The 22,362-nt window shown below is 41.0% G+C and overlaps 1 protein-coding gene across 4 annotated transcripts in view; it reads right to left on the reverse strand.

Annotated features, from left to right (window-relative positions):
* The window catches only part of DCAF6 (DDB1 and CUL4 associated factor 6), a 712,682-nt gene that overhangs the window by 315,302 nt on the left and 375,018 nt on the right, over positions 1-22,362 (reverse strand). For 3 of the 4 annotated variants that reach the window (XM_075853536.1, XM_075853533.1, XM_075853534.1), the window contains one exon: positions 12,847-12,903. The exons of the other annotated variant lie outside the window; for it this stretch is intronic. In XM_075853536.1, the coding sequence (XP_075709651.1) occupies positions 12,847-12,903 (57 nt within the window). The remainder of the gene's footprint in view (positions 1-12,846; positions 12,904-22,362) is intronic. 4 annotated transcript variants of the gene reach the window in all.

Consider the following 22,362-nt stretch of genomic DNA (forward strand, 5'->3'; position numbering starts at 1 on the left):
AGCCACATACCACTGCTTTGCCCTTCCAACCTCTGTGGAACAGAAGTGCACCAGCACCAGCAGAGGAGGCGTCCACCTCCAACGAAAACTGTCGAGAAACATCTGGATGATGGAGGATAGAGGCTGACGTGAAGGCACTCTTCAGGCTATTAAATGAGGATTCCGCTTCTGGAGTCCACACCTTGGCGTTCATGCCTTTTTTGGTGAGGGTAGAGATAGGAGATGTCAGTGAGGAGAAGTTTGGAATGGACGGTCTGTAGAAATTGGCGAATCCCAGGAAACGCTGTAAGGACCTCAAGCCTTGAGGCCTTGATCCAAGATGATGTATCCCAGGAAGGGCAGAGCATTTCTTTCAAACACGCACTTCTCCAACTTCGCGTACAGGCGATTCTCCCTTAATCGCAGCAAAACTTGACGGACATGACTCTGATGAGTCATCGGACCTGGAGAAAAAAAATCAAGATGTCATCAAGATGGACCACAACACAAACATAGAGTACGTCACGGAAGATGTCATTAACAAAATCTTGGAAGACCGCGGGAGCGTTACACAGGCCGAAGGGCATTACTAGTTATTCATAATGTCCGTCACGAGTGTTAAATGTCGTCTTCTATTCGTCACCCCGGGCCAATCCGGATATGGTTATAAACTCCCCGCAGGTGGAGCTTCGAAAAATTTTTGGCTCCTCGTATGCGATCAAACAAACTTTTTTTTTTACATATATTTATTTATTTTTTTTGCACAAATAAAATACAAAGACGTCACAAACGTACGCTACACAAAAACCCTAGGCTAAACCTAGGCTAACCCTAGACTAACTCTAGAATAGAACCTAGGATAACCCTAGACTAAACCTAAGGGCACATTCACACGTTGCTGTGGAATTCCGCTGTGTACAGTCCGCAGTGAAATTCTCCAGTGGCTGTTTTTTACATTTGTTTAAATACATTTTTAGGCAAGTTAGTTCAGACGTTGCGGAAAACTCAGCTGTGGACCATAAGCTGCGGTGCGGAATTTTCCCTCTGCAGCATGCACTGTCTGTGGCGGAGAAGAAGCGGAATTTCACTGCGGATTTCAGCCTTTGCAATGCAAAAACTGAAATCTGTGGCAAGTCTGCTGTGTTTTCTGCAACGTCTGAATTACCTGTCAAATATGCAAATGTTGGTGCAGATTCGTTGCGTAATTGCCCCAAATCTGCACCAACATTTGCAGCGGAAAAACTCTGCCACGTGTGAACGTGCCCTAAGGATAAGCCTAGCCTAGGTATACAATTGAAGTTTATATAAAGTTCATATATTAGATTTTTTGTAATTTTGTGTCTTTGGTGTCACAGTAAAATTCTCTCTCTGTCTCTTCTCATACAGAGTAACAAGTGTGAGGAGAGACAGAGAGACAGGTAGGAGAAACACTTCGTTTTTCATTTTGTGATCACTGTGAATGGTTCTCACAGTGATCACATGAACGGAGACCACTGTTATTGGTCTCGGATCAGCACACTGAAGCCAAGGCTGTTGCTAACAGCCTTGGCTTCAGAGGCAGATTAACCGATGACCGGGAAAACCGCTCCGATGTGGCCCCCTCCGTCCCAAACAACTCAGATGTGGCACTTGCTATTGAGCGCCGCATCTGAGGGGTTACAACTGATTGGAGACCACTGCTAGTGGTCTCCGATCGTTGCCCTGAAACCCAAGGCTGTTACCAGCAGCCCGCACTTCAGGAGATCCCCCCGAAACCGCTCCGATGCGGCCCCTTCCCTCCCAAACAACTTGCTATCCAGCACCGCATCTGACGGGTTAAAAAAATCAAAGGCCTCTCCAGAGGGGTTGTGGGCAACTGGAGAAGATCCACCAGGTTTCTCCGAATGAAGTTAGCTGCGGATCCAGAGTCCAGATAAGCAGAGACCCGGTGTGTTTTTTCGCCGGACACTATGGTCACGGGAATGGAGAATTTAGAAGAAAGTCCTCCTTCACCCAGGGTTGTCTTTCCAACCAACCCTAGGCTCTGGAGCTTTTGGGGGTACATACGCACAAGATTGGCTCCGAGGCCGCAATATAGACAAGAGTCCCGACGTGCGTCTGCGTTGTCTCTCCTGGGTAGACAGTTTGAAATAGTCTATCCACAAAGACTCCTTTGGAGGAACAGCTGATGAGGACTAGGGGGTCCTCCCTCCCTACGGGCCCCTACGGGCCTCTTAGAACCGTTCTCGGATCCTTATGTAAATCCGGATGGCCAGAAGGATGAGGTCATCAAGGGTAGATGGCAGATCTCGTCCTTAATCTCAAGGGATGGTCCCTGCCAGAATGTAGCCACCAAGGCCTCATTGTTACACAACAACTCTCCCGCCAGGGTGTGGAATTGGATGGCGTACTCGACCCACGGACGTGTCTCCCTGGCAAAGGTTCAGAAAGGAGGCAGCTGCTGACGAGACTCGTCAAGGCTCCCCAAACACCGTGCAAAATGTCCGTAGGAACCCCTGGAAGTCACGGGTCTCTAGTCCTTGTCTCTCCCATATAGGGTTCGTCCATGCTAGGGCCCTGGCAGTGAGGAGAGAGACGATGAAAGCGAACCAAGTCGGAGGGTCTGTAATGCCAGGAGGTGTAGTAGGAGGAACGGCAGCTTGCACATCCAGCCGAAGTGCAATAATGTTCAATGCCTGGAGGAATTGGTCCTGTCAAGACCGGAGGTCTAGCATATCTGCCCGCATCACTTGTAACGTCGTCATGGTCTTGGATTGATCAGCGGGATCCATGATGTGAGCGTACTGTCACTTTGGGTGGGTGGACCTACTTGGCCGTACCACCTTGACGGTATAGCAGCTGGCCAACAGGCTACAAGTCAAAGTCAATAGTTCGGATAGGTGTACCTGTGGTACCTCAGACAGTAGTGAAGACAGCCTCGGATGGTACCTTGGCGGCAGGCGGACACCAGGCGTGGTGTAAACAGGAAGGCGTTGTACACAGCACGACTCGACTCCAACAATGCTCAGGAAATGCAGGAAGGGACAGGGCCCTTCTTGTAGTCCAAGGTGCTCATGGGCTAATTTGTTTTTTTAAGTCAGGTGTGCGCGCTGGCCCTTTAAGAGCGGGCACGAGCGTGCACGTGTACCCTATGGGACACAGCAGAGTGAAGCGGAAGTGAGCGCTGGCGTCTCCTGAGGAGGAGATGTGGGTCCGCGTTCACTGATCCATGGCTGCGGCCGTCAGGAGGTGAGTAAACCTGACGGACCGCGGCCATGGGTATTACACACATATATATATATATATATATATATATTTATTAAGTGTTCTGTTTCGATTTGTCTATTGAAGAATTAAATATCAACAAAGAAGACTGGTGGACTGCTCACTTACCTTTCTTATAGTGCATGAGGCCCCTGTCACCGTAGAATCGTATAGTCCACAGATTAGTCCTGTGTAATGCATCCGCAAGGTGAATATGACTAAACATGGCGTTAATCACACACTACTCTTGGCAATTTTTAAATATGGCTGCCTGTCTCTAGGTGATGTTGTTAATAAAGATAAATATTAAAAACATACACAGAGGAGACAGGGAAAACAATGTGATGCTCCTGCATAGACACTGACAGATGAGATGCTGCTGTGGGTAGAAATACTTTGTAACTTCTGCTACTCAATAACCTATTATTCACCTGTTATATACTCAGACAGTGTTACCTAAATGCCAGATGTCACTTGACGCTATCTTTAGTCCCTGACCATGTGTCACATTACACTATCTTTTAGTTCATTCAGTTATCGTATTGATGCTTTGCTATGGACTTATCTATGGCCTATATACCATTATTTTTTCATTTTAGAGTGAGGCAAATGCAATAATATAAGAAAGGTATGTGAGCAGAATTTCTAATACATGTATATTAGACAACTGTATGATTTTTCTATTCTATAAATAAATTAATAAAAATTAAAAAAGTGTTCAACCCCTTTTTTGTACACAAGAGAGCGGAATGTATGTTCTTAATGTAGCCTTTATCCTGATAACTACCTGTGTGAAGTGGTGCCACCTGTGTGGTAGCAGTGATACTGGGACTTTTCTAGTCTGGGACAGTGGGAAATTGCACTTACCCCTTCCCGCTGCAGGCATTTTTTGGATTATCACTTTTGTGAAACCAAACCCAATTGGTTAGCCAGCGGTTCATTTACATATTGTTAAATAAAGAGGGGCAATATCTCAGCAACGGAAGTAAAGAACAAACATTGTTGGAATCAAACACAGCGGCAATTACTTGAGTCTAATAACTCATTTTGTAGGAGCTAGTTACAGATACTCTTTAAGTAATACAAAATTAACATCATCCCCTGATTTGGGCAGTTCAAGCAAACACGAAGCTTTACACTTGGGGTTAGACAGACAAAGCATTACAAGCAAACGATTAGAAGCCATGCTCCACGTTATTCACTTTCTGATTTATGGTGATCATATTGCATTACATACACTGGTATTCATAAGCAGCAGTTATATTTTTTAAAGAGGCTCTGTCACCACATTATAATTGCCCTATCTCCTACATAATGTGATCGGCGCTGTAATGTAGATTACAGCAGTGTTTTTTATTTAGAAAAATGATCTATTTTCACCAAGATATGAACGATTTTAGCTTTATGCTAATGAATTTCTTAATACACACTTTTGACCAAGTGGGCGTTGTACAGAGGAGTGTATGACACTGACCAATCAGTGACCAATCAGCGTCATACACTTCTCCCCATTCACTTACTCTGCACATAGTGGTCTTGCTGGATGATGATGTGCAGACACATACTCACACATTAAGGTTACTGAAGTGTCTTGACAGTAAATAGATATCGCGTCCAACCAGGACGGGATGTCTATTCACAATCCCGACACTTCGGTAACGTTTTTGTGTGACTTACTCACACAGCACATCGAGATCACGCTTAGCTGTCATTTACAGCGAGATCTCGCGAGATTACTCTTGCTGTGCTGTAAGTAACACACAAACGTTACCGTAGTTTCAGGATTATGAATAGCAGTAAAAAAGATTATATATGTTTTAAAAAAAACATATATGTTAAAACTGGATATTTGAGAAAGCGCTACACAATTAGATTAGTAGAATGATGCATATGATAGATTTATTGCATAAAAAGGAAGGGCCCTTCCTTTTTATGCAATAAATCTATCATATGCATCATTCTACTAATCTAATTGTGTAGCGCTTTCTCAAATATCCAGTTTTAACATATATGTTTTTTTGAAAAAATATATAATCTTTTTTACTGCTATTCACTCGCGGCACAATACCATTGTTGCCGGTACCTGGATACTGAAAGCTGCAACCTTGTCACAACACTGCTTACATCCCTAAGCTGTACCTGCCAGTACAAGCTCTTACGGTGAGGGCAACAACTTACCCTTGCTATCCATTACCCTACCTAACAAGGTTTATCTTGCACCATGTGGCGCTGTGTACTTTTTTATTTTCTCAGACATCAGGATTATGAATAGACAAGGCGTCCTGGCTGGACGCGATGTCTATTTACTGTCAAGACACTTCAGTAACGTTAATGTGTGAGTATGTGGCTGCACATAGTGAACAATGCAGGATCACTATGTGCAGAGTAAATGAATGGAGAAGTGTATGACGCTGATTGGTCAGCCTCATACACTTCTCTCCACAACACCCACTTGGTCAAAAGTTAAAAAACGCACCTAGTTGTCTATTAAGAAAGTCCTTAGCATAAAGCTAAAATCGCCCATAACTTGTTGAAAATAGATAGTTTTTCTAAATAAAAAACACTTCTGTAATCTGTATTACAGGATAGAGCACTTATAATGTGGTGACAGCCGCTTTAAAGAGGCTCTGTCACCAGATTTTGCAACCCCTATCTGCTATTGCAGCAGATAGGCGCTGCAATGTAGATTACAGTAACGTTTTTATTTTTAAAAAACGAGCATTTTTGGCCAAGTTATGACCATTTTCGTATTTATGCAAATGAGGCTTGCAAAAGTACAACTGGGCGTGTTGAAAAGTAAAAGTACAACTGGGCGTGTATTATGTGCGTACATCGGGGCGTGTTTACTACTTTTACTAGCTGGGCGTTGTGTATAGAAGTGTCATCCACTTCTCTTCACAACGCCCAGCTTCTGGCAGTGCAGCACTGTGACGTCACTCACAGGTCCTGCATCGTGTCGGCACCAGAGGCTACAGATGATTCTGCAGCAGCATCGGCGTTTGCAGGTAAGTCGATGTAGCTACTTACCTGCAAATGCTGATGCTGCTGCAGAATCAACTGTAGCCTCTGGTGCCGACACGATGCAGGACCTGTGAGTGACGTCACAGTGCTGCACTGCCAGAAGCTGGGCGTTGTGAAGAGAAGTGGATGACACTTCTATACACAACGCCCAGCTAGTAATAGTAGTAAACACGCCCCGATGCACGCACATAATACACGCCCAGTTGTACTTTTACTTTTCAACACGCCCAGTTGTACTTTTGCAAGCCTCATTTGCATAAATACGAAAATGGTCATAACTTGGCCAAAAATGCTCGTTTTTTAAAAATAAAAACGTTACTGTAATCTACATTGCAGCGCCTATCTGCTGCAATAGCAGATAGGGGCTGCAAAATCTGGTGACAGAGCCTCTTTAAGCATTGCTAGAATTTAATTATGGGGTACTTTATTTTAATGAAGTATTAATAAGCATTATTTACTTGAATATTACATTTAGACCTTTACCCCCTTTCCCCAGCAGCAGTTTTTGCTTTTGTTTTTTTCATCCCAACCTTCCAAGACCCAGAACTTTTTTTTTATTTTTCGGTCGATGGAGCTGTGTGAGGAATTGTTTTTGCAAGGCAATCAGTAGATTTTATTGGTACCATTTTGGGGTACATAAAGCTTTTTATTCACTTTTTTTATTATATTTTTCTTGGGAGATATGTTGCCAAAAAAACAGCAATTCATTTTTTGTACAGCGTTTACAGTGCGTTATAAATAATATTATATTTTAATAGTTGGGATCGTTACAGATACCAATTATGTTTATTTTTGTTATTTATTTAAGTAATGAATAGGATAACTTTTTTTTTTTACTATTAGGGTATGTGCACATGGTAGAAGGCTTCTACGTCTGAAAAGACAGACAGTTTTCAGGAGAAAACAGCTGCCTCGTTTCAGACGTAAATCCTCCTCCTCGCATTTTGTGAGGCTTCTCTGACAGACGTTCATTTTGAGCTGTGCTTCATTGAGTTCAATGAAGAACGGCTCAAATTACGTCTGAAAGAAGTGTCCTGCACTTCTTTTGACGAGGCTGCATTTTTACGCTTCGACGTTTGACAGCTGTCAAACGACGACGCGTAAATGACAGGTTGTCTGCACAGTACGTCGGCAAACCCATTCAAATGAATGGGCAGATGTTTGCCGACGTATTGTAGCCTTATTTTCAGACGTAAAACCAGGCATAATACGCCTCGTTTACGTCTGAAAATAGGTTGTGTGAACCCAGCCTTATTGTTTTTTCATATATATTTTAAAACACTTTATAATTTATTTTACCTTTTTTAAACTTTCTTTTCCCACTAGGGTTCTCAAACATGTGATCGATTGTATAATACAGTGCAATATTATGTATTGCATTGTATTGTCCTGTCAGCGCTATCCTATTAGGTCCTGCCTCTGTAGGCCTAACAAGAATTGTAAGATTAAAAATATTCATTAGACCCCCAGTTGCATGACAACCCATTGGCACCCAGCGATTGTATCGTTGGGGAGCTGATGGGGCAACAGAGGAAGCTCCCGCCCTCTATACAACTGCTTAGATGCTCCTTTCAATATTGACCGTAGTATGTAAGTGTTTAAACAGCTGGAATGTAATTATCTCCGAAGCTGGCTGTTGAAACAGGTTGTCAGATGTAATATACAGCTGACATCAGCTCCATACATACCCATCCACCATCTGCCTTATATACTAGTCCTTCTCAATGAATTAGAACATCATCAAAAAGTTTATTTATTTCAGTAATTCAATTCAAAAAGTGAAACTCATATATTCTATAGATTCATTACACACAGAGTGATCTACTTCCAGCATGTTTTTCTTTTAATGTTGATGATTATGGCTAACAGTTAATGAAAACCCAAAATTTAGTGTCTCAGAAAATTAGAATATGCTATATTATCTAATTAAAAAAATTATTTGCAATTCATTGTGTTATATCAAGTCCAGAGTCAACGCAGCCAGCTAGCTACCAGGAAATTTTAGAGCACTTCATGCTTCCCTCTGCTGACAAGCTTTATGGAGATGCTGATTTCATTTTCCAGCAGGAGTTGGCACCTGCCCACACTGCCAAAAGTACCAATACCTGGTTTAATAACCACAGTATCACTGTGCTTGATTGGCCAACAAACTCGCCTGATCTAAACCCCGTTGAGAATCTATGGGGTATTGTCAAGAGGAAGATGAGACACAAGACCCAACAATGCAGACGAGCTGAAGGCCGCTATCAAAGCAACCTGGGCTTCCATAACACCACAGCAGTGCCAAAGGCTTAGCGCCCCCATGCCACGCTGCACTGTTTCAGTAATTCATGGAAAAGTAGCCCCAACCAAGTATTGAGTCCATATACTGTATATACTTTTCAGTAGGCCTACATTTCGGTATTAACCCCTTCCCGCAAATGGGCGTTATTGTACGTCCTTTTTATTGGTGCGTTCCGGCAAATTGGTGTACAGTAACACCCTGAGGATGAAGCGGGCACAGGAGCTGTGCAAGCTTCATCTTCAGCGGGTGTCGGCTGTAATATACAGCCGACATCCCACTGCAACGGCGGCGATCACAGTTATCTCCGATCGCTGCCGTTTAACACCTTAAATGCTGCTGTCAACAGCGACAGCGGCATTTAAGTGATTGACACAGAGGCAGGGGGCTCCCTCTGTACCCCGTTGCCCCCTGCAAATAATCGTGGGGTGTCGATGGTTGCTATGGCAACCAGGAAGTCTGGCAACGGCCTATTAGGTCCTGACCAAGGCAGGATGTAATAGGCTTAACTGTCAGTTGTAAAAGGATACTTACAATAAACTGCACTACATAAGTACATACATAAGTAGTGAGGTATTGCACTGGGGATCAGAAGATCAGATCTTCAAGTCCCCTAGTAAGTGTAAAAAAGTAAAAAAAAGTAATGTTTTAGATAAATAAAAAAAGTTTTATGTAATAAAAACAATAATCACCCTGTTTCCCTGATCAAGCCCTTTATAATTAGAAAATGAAAAAAAAAACAAAAAACTATACATAATAGGTATCACCGCGTTTGTATCGACCTGACCTATAAAAATATCATATTATTTATCCCGCACGGTGAACACCGTAAAAAAAAAAGAAATAAAAAACAATGGCAGAATTTCCTTTTTTGGTCAGGTTGTTTCCCAAAATTTTTTATAAAAAGTGATCAAAAAGTCGCAAGTACCCCAAAATGGTACCAATAATGCAAAAAACAAGCCCTCACTTCGCTCTGTCGACAAAAAACTAAAAACAGTTATGGCTCTCAGAATATGATGACACTAAAACATTATTTTACTTAGAAAATTGTTTTTATTGTGTAAAATAGTATAACATAAAAACAATATAAATTTGGTATTGTCATAATCGTATCGAACCGCATAATAAAGTAAACATGTTATTTATACTGCACAGAGAACTCCGTTAAAAATATATTAAAAAAGTTAGAGAATTTCAGTTTTTTTGTCTCATCTCCCAAAAAATTGAATAAAATCTGATCATTATATCACATGTACCCCAAAATGATACTAATAGAAACTACAGTTCGTCCCATGAAAATCAAGCACTCACACAGCTCGTCAACAGAAGAATAAAAAGTTACGACTCTCGGAACGCAATAATGCAAACGACGGTCCAGACTAATTTATATGTGCAGCAGTTCTTCACCTCAAACCCCACGTCATCATTTGCTAGCCCCCACTGGTAGACCCTGTAAATGCAGAGGAAACTATAACATTTAGGGGTCTGTGGTACATATGGGGCTAGTGAAGAAGTCAAACATTAGGCAATTCTGGAGTGCGGATATTTTGTACAATACCACGGACACCCTTTAGAAGTGCGACTCCTGCACCCAAAAAACTGACCTGTGCATAAAGGATTGGTTCAAAGCGTACGTCACTATCCATGGATAATTCATTTTATTATTAATTTACCCCACTATTACATCATCCTCTTTTGAATGATGCACTCCGCCCAGCTTACATATACCCTGATGCACTCCGTCCAGCTTACATATACCCTGATGCACTCCGCCCAGCTTACATATACCCTGATGCACTCCACCCAGCTTACATATACACTGATGCGCTCCGCCCAGCTTACATCTACCCTGATGTGCTCTGCCCAGCTTACATCTACCCTGATGCACTTCGCCCAGCTTACATATACCCTGATGCATTCCACCCAGATTACATATACACTGATGCACTCAGTCCAGTTTGCATATACCCTGATGAATCCGCCCAGATTACAAATGCCCTGATGCACTCCGCCAAGATTAAATATACCATGATGCACTCCGTCCAGCTTACATATGCCCCCACATTATAAACTGAAACACCGGTAAAACACTAAACAAAAGTACTAACAAGCAAAATCTGCGTTCCAAAAGCCAAATGGCACTCCTTCTGGGCCTGGCAGTGTGCGAAAACAGTTTATGACCACATATAGGGTATTACTGTACTCTATAGCACCCGCTTAACAATTTAAAGGGTGTGTGTCTAAAGTGGCACAATCTGAGCACAACACATTGGGCACTGAAATAGCATATCTGTGGAAAATGGCAATTTTCAATCCGCAACATCTACTGTGTACTAATTTCTGCAAAACCTTTGGGGTCAAAATGCTCACTACATTTCTAGATGAATTCCTTGAGGGGTGTAGTTTCCTAAATGGGGTCACTTCTCGGGGGTTTTCACTGTACTGGTACTTCAGCGCAATAAAAAATGGCGCCAAAACACAATTTTGTAAAATCTGCACTCCAAAAAACGAAATTGCGCTTTTTCCCTTTAGACCATTGCCGTGTATCCAAATAGCAGTTTACAACCACATATGGGGTATTTACCTACTCAGGAGAAATTGTTTAACGAATTTTGGGGTGTCCTTTTCTCCTGTATTTCTTGTGGAAATGAAAAATTATGAGCTAAATCTAGAAGTATAAAATCTATAAACCACCTGAGGGATCAAAATGCTTAGTAAACCTCTAATTTAATTCTTTAAAGGGGTATAGTCTCTAAAATAGGATCACACCTAGGGAATTTCTACTGTACTGGTACTTCAGGGTCTTTGCAAATGCGACATGGCCCCCAGAAACCAATTCAGCGAAATCTGAGCTGCAAAATCCAAATGGCACTCCCGCCCTTCTGAGCCCTGCCGTGGATCCAAATAGCAGTTTATTACCACATATGAAGTATTGCCGTAATCAGGAGAAATTACCTTACAAATGTTAAGGTGCTTTTTCTCCTTTATTCCTTATAAAAATTAGAAAAATGTTTTTTCAGAAAAAAAGTAGATTTTCATCTTCACAGACTAATTCCAATAAATTCAGCAAAAAACCTATGTGGTCAAAATGCTAACTATACCACTAGAAAAATTCCTTGAGGGTGTAGTTTCCAAAATGGGGTCTCTTTTGGGGGGTTTCCACTGTTTAGGTCCCTCCAGTGCGTTGCAAACGCGACATGGCACCAAAAACCATTCTAGTAAAATCTGCGCTCCAAAATCCAAATGGAGCTCTTTCCGTCCTGAGCCCTTCCGTGGGTCCAATCAGCAGTTTATTACCACATATGGGGTATTTCCATAATAGGGAGAAATTGCTTTACAAATATTGTGTTGCGTTTTCATTTTTGTTCATTGCAAAAATTAGAAAATTCTATGTTTTTCCAGAAAAAAGTAGATTTTCATTTTCACAGACTAATTCAAACAAATGTACCGAAAAAAACTGTGGGGTCAAAATGCTAACTATACCCCTAGATAAATTCCCTGTGGGATGTAGTTTTTTTTAAAAATGGGGTCAATGTTTTTTTTATAGGGGTTTCTAATATATAGGGCCCTCAAAACCACTTCAGAACTGTCCTCCCTGAAAATATAGCCATTTGAAATTTTCTTAAAAATGTGAAAAATTGCTGCTATAGTTCTAAGCCTTACAACGTCCTAGAAAAATAAAAGGACGTTCAAAAAACGATGCAAACAAAGTAGACATATGGAAAATTTTAATTAGTAACTATTTTGTGTGGTATTACTATCTGTTTTACAAGGAGATACATTTAAAATTAGAAAAATCATAATATTCTTTATATTTTCTCTAAATGTTGGTGTTTTTCACAAATAAGCAATGAATTTATCTACCAAATTTTTCCCCTAACATAAAGTACAATATGTCACGAGAAAATTATCTCCGAATCGCTTGCATTCCAAAGTTATTACCACATAAAGTGACGCGTCAGATTTAATTTCATTAACTGTTAGCCATAATTTTCAACATTAAAAGAAAAAATGCTGGAAATAGATCACTATGTGTGTAATAAATCTATATAATTTACGAGTTTCACTTTTTGAATTGAATTACTGAAATAAATAAACTTTCTGATGATATTCTAATTAATTGAGTGGGACTAGTATATACATCGGATTTCGGGAAGGGGTTAATTCGATTTCTACATAAATATCCCAAACAATAACTGCAGCTATGAGAAAATGTTCAGTATAATGAATCACACTGTACAGTTGCCACCTACAAACTAATGCAGCACACACAGATAAAAACCCACACTTATACTATACTGCTAGTTTTGTAGGCTACGCACCCCGTCCTTCATCAAGTGACATGGATCCAAGTTGTTTGCTAATCATAGAAGTAGAATCTGAAACAAGAATTACATTTCAGGCAGCTTTAAACTGTTAAAAAGCTGAATGAATTAATGAAAATTGTATTGTGTTTCACAATCGTGAAAAAATATAGATACCACATGTAAAATTGTGAACATATCAATATTTGACCTATATAAAGATAAAGGTGATGTAACTAAACAGAAAATCAAAATTGACTTTGTAAAAATATATTAAACAAGACAAATTCACAGAAAAATCACTTGAAAGCAATTTAATATGATTTCCAAAATAGTGGAGAAAATTTCAATCTGCTGCCAACTTGCCCAGGCTCAGCAATTCATGCAGGTTTAGCTCAAGAGCAGAATGCAAGGTAATGCAAGAGGCTGCATGGAGTCTCTAAGTATCCTTGAATTTTTTTTACAGGACTTAGTTCACTTTGACATCCAGTGCAGTGAGATATACTATTAGTCTACTTCTAGAAAGAGGGTTAACAAGCTAAACCCACATGAGTGGTGTGTCAGGAGGCAGAAAAATCAGGTAAAAAAATCATTTCAGGGTAAAACTAAAGTTTGAACCTAAACTCTTAGGAAAACTCTTCTGAAACAATATGGTCTAGACAGACAAGGTAGAGAGTCCTATTTTACCATATTACCAGAAGACCGCTTTGGTAAAAACATAGACAACATTTCACAAAAAGAACTTGATTACAAACTGTTAGGCCTCTTGCACACGACCGTTGTCATTGATCGGGCTGCAAACTACTGATCCTATTTGGGTCCGTAATGCCTCCGAGTTTCTTCTGCAACCGTTCCGTATATTATGGCCGTTTGTGTCCCTATACCATCCATATTTAGCAGTCCGCACCAATAGGATGGTCACGCAATAGGATTTCCCAGACGTTTTTTCTAGCAATGTACCCACAAAACGGATGGCTTTCCTTTGCTTTCCATTATTTTTGTGGACCCATAGACTTGAATGGCGGCACAGGTCCGAAAGAAACGGACTGGGATAAGATATGTTACATAAGAATTTATGAAATTGACTATCTAGCAGAAGGAAAAAAATTCTCACTCAATGTCTGGGAATGGTAGACCATTACAACAAACTTCTCCTGGTAGTTTGAACAAAATGTTAACAAAGAACCTCATGTTCCATATAAACTATGCCTAGCGTCTCAGACCAACGTATATATTGTTGATGTGCGGTCCATGTCTAATTTCTCACAATACTGACATTATATAGTCTATCCTCCTCAATTTTTTTGTTTTACTTGGCACCAGCACACCACACATTTGACCCAGTTGATTTGAATTTAGGAATGACCTCATAAGTGTTTCTGCTCTTGCTTGTGCTCTCAGTTGGTCACTTGGGGCGCATGGTAAGGTGAGCTTATTCCATCTGTTCACATGTTGTGGTGCTGTGGGGTCGTATCTGTTGCTGTAGTGCTGCACTTGTGGGGGGATGTGGCCCAGAGCCAAGGAGGCTTGGCACAGCCCGATAGCATGGGTGCTTTTGGACCTCTGGGATGCTCCCCCTGCAGGAGCAGTGCTGCGGTGGCTGTGGCCGCCATGCGGTGCTGCAACCGATAGAGTAGGGATCCACATTGAAAGAGGTCGCTTTGAAGTATCAAGTGGGCTTATACAGTTTGATTAAAATGTTAACAACGAAACTCATGTTCATGTTTATAAATTATGCCTAGCGGCTCAGATCAACGTATATATTGTGGATGTGCGGTCCATGTCTAGTGTCTCACAATACTGCATCTCCTGGAAGATCTTAGTTACAAGGTTTGGATAGCACTATGTAATGGTGTGGGTGCATTAGTAGGGGCCCAACCCGATCCAATAGAGAAAAGAAGTACTATGCACACCAATATGGAGTTATTTATCTAAACAAATAATTTATTTATTTGTAGCCAGTGACAGTGCGACGTTTCGGTCAACACCTTGACCTTCCTCAGGCAATTTAGTCAATGCTGATCCTGCGTGGATGGCGCTGTAAGATTGGCGGGTAACCGATATGTGAGGCGCCTCACATAGCGGTTACCCGCCAATCTTACAGAGCCATCCACGCAGGATCAGCATTGACTAAAGTGCCTGAGGAAGGTGAAGGTGTTGACCGAAACGTTGCACTGTCACTGGCTACAAATAAATAAATTATTTGTTTGGATAAATAACTCCATATTGGTGTGCATAGTACTTCTTATCTCTTGGAAGATGTTTCTACCAAAGCGAGCAATATCCGGTATTTCACAGAGGGAAATGGTTATCTGTGTTTTTTTTTGTGGTTGACTTTGCAATAATTTTTTAATTTGTTAGTGTATATGCTAAATCTTATCTTTTATACGGTTTCAATAAAAATACAACATTAATATATTCCACAAAAAATACTAAACTTTACATGGTATGTACTTACATGACTGTATATATATTTGTGTATTAGACAAAACCTAAACATATTATGTGTCTATTTGCATATTTATGGGATTTAGGCCTCATGCACACAAACGTAAAAATGGCAGTAATTACGAGCCTTAATTACGGCCCGTAATTACGGGCCCATAGACTTCTATTGGCCACGGGTACCTTCCCGTATGCTTAAGGTAAGGTGCCAGTGCCGTTAAAAAATATGGAACATGTCCTATTTCCGGCCGTAATAACGGCACGGGCAGGCCCATAGAAGTCTATTGGGCTACCGGAATTACGTGTGGCTACGTGTGTACACACGTAAATACGGGAGCGTTGCTAGGCGACGTCAGGGGATAGTCACTGTCCAGGGTGCTAAAAGAGTTAACGGTTAGACAGTAACTCTTTCAGCACCTGGGACAGTGACTACCGCTGGAGTTAATAGTATTAAAAGTTAACTTACCTGCTTCTTCCTCCAGTCCGGCCTCCCGGGATGACGTTTCATCCCATGTGACCGCTGCAGCCAATCACAGACCATTCACAGTCTGCAGCGGTCACATGGACTGCCGCGTCATCCTGGGAGGTCAGACTGGATGTCAAAAGAGGGATGCGTCACCAAGACAACGGTACGTATGAACTTCTTTTACTTTCAATCGCTGCGGAAACTCTGCCCGAAAGGGGTGCCCCTTCTCTCTTTCCAGCACTGATAGAGAGAACGGGCTGCCGATTAGTGCAGAGAAAACGGGTCCGTAAATACGGGTGGAATACTGGCGACACCGGACCCGTATTTACGGGCATGGGTCCGTAAATACTGGTGGAATACAGGTCGAATACGTGTGATAAAGGACCCATATGTACTTCAGTATTTACAGGAGGAAAAAAATACGTCCGTGTGCATGAGGCCTTAGAGTGTATTTAAATGGGCCAGTAGTGTGATACGCAGATCGCACACGTCTTATCACAAAATTGCCAGTGGTCTTGCTATGCATTTATCTAGCAGTACAGATTTAAAATGTTAAGCAAGTGTTTAACAACTGTTGTTTACCGGCATGTGAAGATACACCCTAAAACAAATGCTTCCATATATAAATGTTAAATGGGTTTTTCCCACGAGAGACATTTATGACATATCCACAGGATATGTGTCAGATGGATGTGGGTCCCACCTCTGGTACCCGCAGCTATCTCTAGAACCAGGCCCCCTAAACACCATTCTGCCGATCTGTGTTGCGGCTGAATGAGGTGAATTCCGACCATGAAAAAGGTTATATGGTCGTGAGTTATGTAAACAGCGTAAATCGCTGAACTACGCTGTTCTGCAAAAATCAATCTTATTTCATTCCAAAATTGTGTTCAAATCTTTGATTATTCATGCAGCAGTTTAACACCTTAACGACTGACCGTAAATGCTGCGGAATTGCATGTGGAAATCCTGCAGTATTTACAGGAGCAGCAAAGTGGTTAAGATTTAGAAAATATCATGCCCACGCTGCGGAAAAAAACAGCGTAAAACGTTAATAAATTGACCTGTGGTGCGGAATGGAATTCCGCAGCATGTCAATTTATGCTGCATTTTTATTTTCTGTCACGTGTTTTCCCCATTGAATTCGATGGGGATGCAAAACCCGCAAAGGAAAGCCAAGTGTTGCGACTTTTACGGTGTAATCGCAGCGTTTATGCTGCAAAAATCGAAACTCCGGGGAAAATCATACTTGCCCAGAACGCGGTCCTTCTTCCTGCATTCCGGCCTTTTGGGATGACGTTTAATCCCATGTGATGGTTCCAGGCAATCACAGGCGGCAGCGCCACATGGCCTGCAATGTCATCGTAGGAGGGCGGACTATATGCAGAGAAGATGGAGGGGGTAAGTATGAGCGCCTTCTTGTGCAGTGGAATTTCTGTTAGAAAAACCACACCACAATGTGGTGCGATTTTTCGGACGGAAAGTGACACGGGTTACAGGTCAGATAGGCTGTGCGATTTTTACGCAGCATATCTGACCCGTGGGAAACCGGCATTGCGGTGTAATATAAAAGATGATCCCCAAGTGATAGTAAAATTAAAAGTTAAAAAAAGTTTATAATAAATAAAAATCCCAAGTAAAAAAAAAAAGAAAAACCCACTTTTTCCCCTTACAAAATTCTTTATTATGAAAAGACAAAAAATAAATTAAAAAAACGACACATATTTTGGTATCGCTACGTCTGTAATGATCCCCAACTATAAAACTATTACATTATTTAACCCGCATAGTCAACGCCGTAAAAAATAAATAAAAAAACAATGCCAGAACTGCTGTTTGCTGTTCATCCTGCCTTAAAAAAAAAGTGATAAAAAGTGATCAAAAAGTTGTATGAACTCCAAAATGGTGCAAATAAAAACATCTAAGTCGTCCCGCAAAAAAAATTAGCCTTTGTGCAGCAGAAAAATAAAGTTATGGGCATTTAAAATATGGCGACACAAAAACAAATAACTTTTTTTTAAAAAAAAGTGTTTTTATTGTGTAAAAGTAGTAAAACATAAAAAAAACGATATAAATTTGGTATTGCCGCAATCATGACAACCCGCTGAATAAAGTTATGTTATTTATACCACAGGCTAAATGGCGTAAATTTAAGACTCGAAAAAGAATGTCAAAATCCGTTTTTTTCCTATTACTCCCCTTAAAAGTTAATCAATACATTTTATGTACCTGAAAATAGTGCTATTAAAAAAAAATACAACTTGTCCCACAAAAAACAAATCCTTATACAGCTACGTCAACGGAAAAATAAAAAAGTTATAGCTCTGTGAATGCGACGATGGAAAAAATTGCTTAGTCAATATGGCCTAAAATAGGCTGGTCACTAAGTGATATAATCACCTATATAAATATATTTCTTGACAATTTATTATACTCAAGATACCACAATATTCACATATATTAAACCAAAAAAGAGATCTTGATATCATGCAATTATTTTGTCAAAAATACAATTACATTTTTATTTAAATACTTTACAATTTATTATACATCAATACAAAAATAACCCTCCTCCCAAGTATATACTATAGACATGTAAAAAATATAAAAGAAAACCAGGTGACCTCAAATATGATGTCATAAATCATGAATGGTATAAACTCCTCATGAAAGTGCAATTACACCTCAGGTGAAGTGAGTAACATGTATTCCCATAAAGCACGATCAACATGGCAATATGATGACATAAATCATGAATGGTATAGACTTCTCATGAAGTCAATTACATCTCAGGTGAAGTGAATAACATATATTCCCATAAAGCACGATCAACATGGCAATTGAAGTCAAAGTGCGATAGGTTTATTTAAACAGCATATCCACGCTGGTAATCCTGCTAAGGGCAATACAAGAAAAATAGCACTACAATTGGCAACAGTAATTGCAAAGGAACAACCAATGTTAAAAGTAGAGCATACCTGAGGAGGACATAGCGAATATATGATAGGGCACCTGGACACCGAGCACCTCGACGCGCGTTTCGCAACCTTCGTCAGGAGGTGTAGTAGCTACTCTGACAGCTTCGATTTAAATACACAAACGGAAAACCCCTGTAACCAATGGCGCGCCGCGCACCGCTCACACCCACCGACGTCATCCCGTCAGCATCATGACGAGCACCTCTGGTCACTAATTGATTACAATTTTGGTTGATTAAAACAGATATGAATTAATAAAATAGTACCAAAATCATAAAAAAAATTTAATAATTATACACACCCAGACCCCGAGCAGCATCATTTAGTAAGGCAGGATGTGGTGTGCAGGCAAAAGGAATTAGGCTATGTTCCTCTGGTAGTCAAATGCAACAAAAAAGCCGAACTCCTTTTTTTTCTTTTTGGTGAAGCAATTCTTTTTTTTACTTTTATTCCATATGCGATGCTTCGGTCATAGACCTTTCTCAATCAAAGACTTAGTGCAAGTGATTACATATATACACTACCGTTCAAAAGTTTGGGGTCACCAAGACAATTTTGTGTTTTCCATGAAAACTCACACTTATATTTATCAAATGAGTTGCAAAATGACTAGAAAATATAGTCAAGACATTGACAAGGTTAGAAATAATGATTTTTATTTGAAATAATAATTTTCTACTTCAAACTTTGCTTTCGGCAAAGAATGCTCCATTTGCAGCAATTACAGCATTGCAGACCTTTGGCATTCTAGCTGTTAATTTGCTGAGGTAATCGGGAGAAATTTCACCCCATGCTTCCAGAAGCCCCTCCCACAAGTTGAATTTGCTTGATGGGCACTTCTTGCGTACCATACGGTCAAGCTGCTCCCACAACAGCTCTATGGGGTTGAGATCTGGTGACTGCGCTGGCCACTCCTTTACAGATAGAATACCAGCTGCCTGCTTCTTCCCTAAATAGTTCTTGCATAATTTGGAGGTGTACTTTGGGTCATTGTCCTGTTGTAGGATGACATTGGCTCCAATCAAGTGCTGTCCACACGGTATGGCATGGCGTTGCAAAATGGAGTGATAGCCTTCCTTATTCAAAATTCCTTTTACCTTGTACAAATCTCCCACTTTACCAGCACCAAAGCAACCCCAGACCATCACATTACCTCCACGATGCTTGACAGATGGCGTCAGGCACTCTTCCAGCATCTTTTCAGTTGTTCTGCGTCTCACAAATGTTTTTCTGTGTGATCCAAACACCTCAAACTTCGATTCGTCTGTCCATAACATTTTTTTCCAATCTTCCTCTGTCCAATGTCTGTGTGCTTTTGCCCATATTAATCTTTTCCTTTTATTAGCCAGTCTCAGATATGGCTTTTGCTTTGCCACTCTGCCCTGAAGGCCAGCATCCCGGAGTCAGCTCTTCACTGTAGATGTTGACACTGGCGTTTTGCGGGTACTATTTAATGAAGCTGCCAGTTGAGGACATGTGAGGCGTCTATTTCTCAAACTAGAGACTCTAATGTACTTGTCTTGTTGCTCAGTTGTGCAGCGGGGCCTCCCACTTCTTTTTCTACTCTGGTTAGAGCCTGTTTGTGCTGTCCTCTGAAGGGAGTAGTACACACCGTTGTAGGAAATCTTCAGTTTCTTGGCAATTTCTCGCATGGAATAGCCTTCATTTCTAAGAACAAGAATAGACTGTCGAGTTTCACATGAAAGCTCTCTTTTTCTAGCCATTTTGAGAGTTTAATCTAACCCACAAATGTAATGCTCCAGATTCTCAACTAGCTCAAAGGAAGGTCAGTTTTATAGCTCCTCTAAACAGCAAAACTGTTTACAGTGGTGCTAACATAATTGCACAAGGGTTTTCAAGTGTTTTCTAATCATCCATTAGCCTTCTAACACAGTTAGCAAACACAATGTACCATTAGAACACTGGAGTGATGGTTTCTGGAAATGGGCCTCTATACACCTATGTAGATATTGCATTAAAAACCAGACGTTTGCAGCCAGTATAGTCATTTAGCACATTAACAATGTATAGAGTGTATTTCTGATTCATTTAATGTTATCTTCATTGATAAAAACTGTGCTTTTCTTGCAAAAATAAGGACATTTCTAAGTGACCCAAAACTTTTGAACGGTAGTGTATAAATACAAGATAAGTGGTGTGCAATCAAACAATTCCCATACCTCCCAACTTTCAAGTATTACAAAGAGGGACAACCAATTTTTTTATTTTAAGCCACACCTCTAACTCCGCCTAATCCTTGCCCATACACACCCGGTTCAGCCCACCCAGTATCATGCTCCCATATTATCTCCCCTCAGTATAATCCCCCGCATAGAACCCCCACACAGTATAATGCACTATAACTGCCCCGCACACAGTATAATGCCCCAATACAGTATAATACCCCATAGAGAAACTACGATATTATGTTACTAGTAACCACGGGACACTACAAAATGAGCACAATGGAGCTCGAGGTCCAAAGACAAAGTCCAAAAAATGTCTAAATGAAATTAAAGCAAAATAGATCCTCCGCTCACACTCCACTAATACACCGCAAAACAATCCACCTTCGGGACTGTCCTTCCTTCAACTCCAGCTTGTAGTAAAGGTGTAAGTGATCTTACTCTGGGAGTACAGAAAAAATATGTTTTTCAGGCCAAAACTCCTTCCAGTGTTTGCTCCTTTTAGATAAGAAGCAACCAAGTCTCCCCGAATGCTTACGCTCCACAATGTAGTTTCTAAATAAAGTTTAAAATAGCCCAAACGTAGTGTTTCACCGCAACTTCAGATGAACAGTTAAAACAAGGGGGTTTTAACCCCTTAACGACGAGCTACGGAAATATCCGACACAAGCAGGTGATAGTTCCTGCATAGCAATGGATATATCCATCGCTCTGACTCATGGGTACTGCTAGTGTACCCACGAGATCAGCGGCAGGAGCACGGCTGTTATACACAGCATGGCTCCTGCCGGAACAAAGAACTCTCAGAATCCGGCAGTTTGACCCATTAGATGCCGCTGTCAATAGCAATCAATAGCTGTCAATAGCAATCAGCAGCCCCGCAACGATATTGCAGGGAGACAATCGGTTTCCATGACAGCCAGGGGCATGGCCTAATAGATTGCCTGTCTGTTTTAGGCCTTATTCACACGAACGTGTTATACGTCCGTGCTAGACGCGTGATTTTCACGTGCGTCGCACGGACCTATGTAAGTGAATGGGGCCATTCAGACTGTCAGTGAATTTCATGCAGCGTATGTGCACTGCGTAAAACTCACAACATGTCCAATATTTGGCCGTGTTTCGCGCAGCACGCACCCATTGAAGTCAAATCGCGCACGTCACACGGAAGAACTTCCAGGTGCCGCGCGTGATGCGCGCTACAGTAGTATAAAGAATGAATGAAAACAGAAAAGCACCACGTGCTTTTCGGTTTGTCAACATAGAACCAGAGTGTCATAATGATGCCGGCCTGCGAAAATCACGCAGCCACACACCATATGCTGATGCCACATGGACCTTTTGCGCGCGCAAAACGGACACGTCCATGTGAATAAGGCCTTGCACTGACAGGCAATAATGCTTCAGTATACTAAGTATACCAAAGCATTATATCTGCGATCAGAAGATTGCAAAGTAA

The sequence above is a fragment of the Rhinoderma darwinii genome, chromosome 2, assembly GCF_050947455.1.
Source record: "Rhinoderma darwinii isolate aRhiDar2 chromosome 2, aRhiDar2.hap1, whole genome shotgun sequence".
Taxonomy (NCBI): Eukaryota; Metazoa; Chordata; class Amphibia; order Anura; family Rhinodermatidae; genus Rhinoderma; species Rhinoderma darwinii.